This window comes from Rhincodon typus, chromosome 2, assembly GCF_021869965.1.
Source record: "Rhincodon typus isolate 14 chromosome 2, sRhiTyp1.1, whole genome shotgun sequence".
Lineage (NCBI taxonomy): Eukaryota > Metazoa > Chordata > Chondrichthyes > Orectolobiformes > Rhincodontidae > Rhincodon > Rhincodon typus.
In genome coordinates this window covers 67,550,267-67,555,048 of record NC_063333.1, presented here as the reverse complement: position 1 = coordinate 67,555,048, position 4,782 = coordinate 67,550,267, and the positions used below count along the sequence as shown (strand labels likewise).

Below are 4,782 nucleotides of genomic sequence, written 5' to 3'. Positions count from 1 at the left end.
AGAGAGAATAGGACCCCTCAAGGACCAAAGTGGACAGTGGAACCGCAGGAGATGGGCGAGGTCCTCAATGAATATTTCTCCTCTGTGTTTACCGTGGAGAAAGTCATGAAGACTTGGGAACTTGGGGAAGCTAGTGGCGATATCTTGGAGACAGTCCATATTACTTTAGAGGAGGTGTTGGAAGTACTAGAATGTATGAAGGTGGATAAATCTCCTGATCCTGATCAGATATATCCAAGAACCCTGCAAGAGCTAGAGAAGAAATTGTGGGGGCCCTGGCTGATAAATTTGATATAAACATCCCTGTTTGTAATGTTGAAGGGAAAGTCATTGATGAAGCAACTGAAGATGGTTGGGCCTAGGACACTCCCCTGAGGAACTCCTGTGAAGATGTCCTAGCTCTGAGATGACTGATCTCCAACAACTATCTTCCTTTGTACGAGTATGGCTCTTTCCCCTGATTCCCATTGACTCAAGTTATGCTAGCACTTCTTGGTCAAATGATGCCCTTGGTGTCAAGGGAAGTCACTCTCACCTCACCTCTGGAATTCAGCTCTTTTGACCGTGTTTGAAACAAGGCTGTAATGACGCCAGGAGCTGCATAGCTGTGGCAAAACCCAAAGTGGGCATCACTGAGCAGGTTATTTCTGAGCGGGCACTGCTTGATAGCACTGTTGATGATTCTTTCCATCACTTTACAGATGATCAAGAGTAGACTGATGGGTAAAAATCCTGGAATACCCTTCCTAACAGCACTATGAATGTGCCTACACCCTACATTCTGCAGCAGTTCAAGAAAGTGACACATCATCATAGTCATAGAGATATACAGTACAGAAACAGACCCTTCAGTCCAACTTGTCCATGCCGACCAGATATCCTAAATAAATCTAGTCCCATTTGGCAGCATTTGGCCCATATCCCTTCAAACCCTTCATATCAATATACCCATCCAGATGCCTTTTGAATGTTGTAGTTGTACCAACTTCTACTAATTCCTCTGGCAACTCATTCCATACAAGCACCACCCTCTGCATGAAAATGTTGCCCCTTAGGTCCCTTTTAAATATTTCCCCTCTCACCTTAAACCTATGCCCCCTAGTTTTGGACTCCCCCACCCCAGGGAAAAGACCTTGTCTATTTAACCTATTCATGCCTCTAATGATTTTGTAAACCTCTATAAGGTCATCCTCAGGCTCCAAAGCTCCAGGGAAAATAGCCCCAGCCTATTCAGCCTCTCCCTATAGCTCAAACCTTCCAACCCTGACAACATCTTCGTAAATCTTTTCTGAACCCCTTCAAGTTTCACAACATCCTTCCTATCGCACATTATCTAAGTCATTAAGATAGGGCAGAAAGGAGGGCTAGCTCCTGAGGGGTTCTCTTCGTGTTCTCCTGCTACCCCTGCCAACTTAATTTAATCCCCTCGCCAGAAGTAGGAGAACCCATTGCAAGGAAATTGGTCTTGGTCTGCAGCTCCATACAGGAATATTGAAGCGCCTTTGGTGCACCCCATATTCAGCTTACTGTTACAATACTTTGATTTAAGTGACATGAATTTTGCAATGCAAATACAAATTTATGGGAACTGTAAAAGCATGATAAAGGCGTGAACGTTAAGGAAAGCCTATCTAATTATTCTGAGGGTGTGGTCACTGCCGGGAACGGACACCCTTCACAGAATCAACTAACTGGGAGTTTGCAGTAACTCTGGGAAAGTGCTCAGTCGGCCACGCTGTGATTTACTCCCAGAGGACTTCCTGCACGTTGGAGTGGAGAGAAAGAAAGATGGAGTGAGTGTGAAAGGGGATTATGAGGAGGAGAAGCCCGAAGCCCAGGGTCCAGTCTCTCTGGGGCAGGAGGGTAGTAAGAAGCCGAGGCCCGGTGTTAGGCCGCGGGGAGGTCAGTCTCGGTGTGGGACAGGCCCCGATCCTCTTTGGAGTCTCCCCGCGGCCACCTCTTTCGGGCTGGCCCGGGTAAAAGGGGCAGGCACAGGGAGCTTAAATCAGCAGCTGAGGACCACCGACTCCTCAATAGTCTGCCATCGAGGGCCTCAGTCTGTCAGATTTAACCCCACAGTAAATAGTGTTTACTGGAAGTTTTACATCAGGTCAGTGTGAGAAAATTACCACATTGGTGTCAGTGTTTATTCATGGAAGTCTTAGTTGTGGGAAACATTTAAACAGAACCTTACAGAAAGATTTAAAATGTTTGTAGTATTCTTCACCCTTTACTGCAAATGCTGAATGTAATTTACACAGTTTTCAATCTTAAAATTAGCAGTTCACTACAGTGGGAACTTGTGGCTGTCCCTGACCTTCAGTCTTTTTCTAACAGGTGACGAGTAACATTGCTGAAGCTGCTATGGCATTAAATCTTCGAAGAGTGGTTCATTTTCTTTCGCCGGACTTACAGACATACAACATTTTACAAATTGTCAAGCGGCAGTTGTTTTCCTGTAAAAGCCTTAACAAAACTCTGTATCCACAACATAGCAAGACTTTGTCAGTAGGACCTACAAAGGCATGGTATCATCAGATTCCCGATAAAGGATACCACAACATCGTCAAAGATCAGCCTGGTTCCACTTTGGGAACAGTGTGTCTCCATGGCGATGCTGGGGAGTACCTTAATTTGGATGACAAGCAGCGCACATCCTCCAATGAACAGGAGTTTTTAGAACATTTGAACAACTGTAAAACTGCAAAGCACATCTTTAAATTTCTGAACTCTTCAGGTTCCATTACAGATACAATGGCTGCTGCTGCCTTGCTTAGAATATCGCAGATTGAAAGAGATGGGAGTAGTCTGAAGGACCCTGGGGCACTGCTGGAGAATGAGGCATTCAAGGCATTGTGCTTCCACTTTGAGCATGAGTCTTTGAGGCTCAGCAGTACAGGACTGGTGACTGCTCTATATGCTTACGTTCAACTGTATGTGGACCCAAAGAGCACACTCATGTTGCGGCTAATGTCGGAATGTCAGATGCGGCTTAACAATGGACAGATGACCATTACAGACTTGTGTTTGTTGGGCAAGGCCTTGCTGGACTTGGAAGGCCCAGGGTGTAGAATGTTTAAGCAAGTAATGGTTGAAATTCAAAGAATCAAAATTGTTGACTGGACATCTGAAGAGATAATAATGGTTTATAATTTGCTGGGGGCTACTGCGGGAGAAGGAGGAAATTATCAGCAGTTGTTGAACAAAATGAATACTTACACCCTTCATTTAGCTTCCAAGTTGAATCGTAAAGCCAAAAATGAGATACTCAATGCAATGGTTGTCCTTAAACAAACTCAAGCACTTCCTTTAGTGATTAATCTATGTAAACATTCAGTGAGACATGTTCCTCAATTCTCAGACCAGGAGCTCATAGTTGTACTGAATGCTCTCATGTACTTTGGACATAGTGACAGATTTTTCACTGATGCTCTGGAGCAAAATGTTCCCAAAAAAACCTTTTCGTTAAAACCAGAGGCAATCAGCAAAGTGATGCAATACTGCAGCCAACGGCGAATTCTGTCACTTCCCATATTTGATGCAGTCGCTGAGAGTTTTGTTTACAATTCAGATAATTTTACAACTAAAGAAATTGCCTTACAAATTATGCCATTTGGCAAGCTGAATTATCTGCCACCAAATGCTAGTCAGCTCTTCAAAAAGATTGAAAACTTATTAAGAGGACGATTTTCACAATTTCAGCCACGTATTTTGTTGAACCTTCTTCATTCCTGTATATTATTAGAACGCTTTCCTGTGAATTTTGTAGCCAAAATCTTCAGTCCATACTTTTTGCAGCAGCTGGAAGGTGAGGTTGTCTCTAATTATTCTGGTTCTCATAATGTGTATATCATTCTTCTAATGTGGAAGCAAAGTGCTGTTTTCAAAATTTATTTCATTGGAAAATAGTAACTTGACTCAGTTTTTAAATTTTAAAGTTACAGTTTGAGTGGATTTTGGATTGTGATATTTTCAATTTATTACATGTTGAATCACAATCAAATTGGCTCCAATACTCAGTATTCAGTTGTTACAGATGCTTAACTGGATTTTTCCTTTCGGTGTTTCTTTTAGATGTAAGAACAAACATGTGCTGTGTGCTTTGAGCTGATAGTGTACAGTAATTGCACACTGACCAAAAGTTCTTGTACTGAATATTACCCCTGCCCCCCTGCCATAATGTATCTGTTTCTGACTTCACTCTCTTCAAATTCACTTAATCTATTCATTCTGTTGTTGCTGGTTAAATTAGTCCTGCATCATTTAGAGTCATCGAGTTATGAAGCACAGAAACAGACCCTTTGGTCCAACTCGTCTATGCCGACCAGATATCCTAAACTGATCTAGTCTTGTTTGCCAGCATTTGCCCCATATTCCTCTAAACCCTTCCTAATGTGTTTGCTAGCTGACTTTTACTGTAGCTGTCTACATCATGTACACTACTCCATTCCTGGAGAAAGAGGAGCAAGCAACGGAGGTTAGCAGAACTTTCTATTTGAAATAACTACGCATTGATACAGTTGGTTACGTGTGTGCTAATGTTGTTCCTCTGTTCAAGAAGGGAAGTGGGGACAATGCAGGAAACTATAGACTGGTGAATCTCATCTTGGTGGTTGTGAAGCTATTCAAGAGAATTCTTAGGGATAGGATTTTAGAAAAGCAGGGCAGTCATTGAAATTTTTGAGGAAGTAATGAAGATGATCAGTGAGGGTACAGCAGTGGATGTTGTCTACATGGTTTTTAGTAAGGCTTTCAACAAGACCCCTTATAGTAGACTCATCC

General features: G+C 42.7%; 1 protein-coding gene across 1 annotated transcript in view; it reads left to right on the top strand.

Moving 5' to 3' along the window:
- Positions 1–1,779: 1,779 nt before the first annotated feature.
- LOC125485450 (FAST kinase domain-containing protein 3, mitochondrial-like) overlaps positions 1,780–4,782 on the top strand; it is a 71,625-nt gene continuing 68,622 nt past the window's right edge. The window contains exons 1-2 of the mRNA XM_048608270.1: positions 1,780–2,110; positions 2,338–3,808. Coding sequence (XP_048464227.1) covers positions 2,365–3,808 — 1,444 coding nt within the window. The 5' untranslated portion in view covers positions 1,780–2,110; positions 2,338–2,364. The remainder of the gene's footprint in view (positions 2,111–2,337; positions 3,809–4,782) is intronic.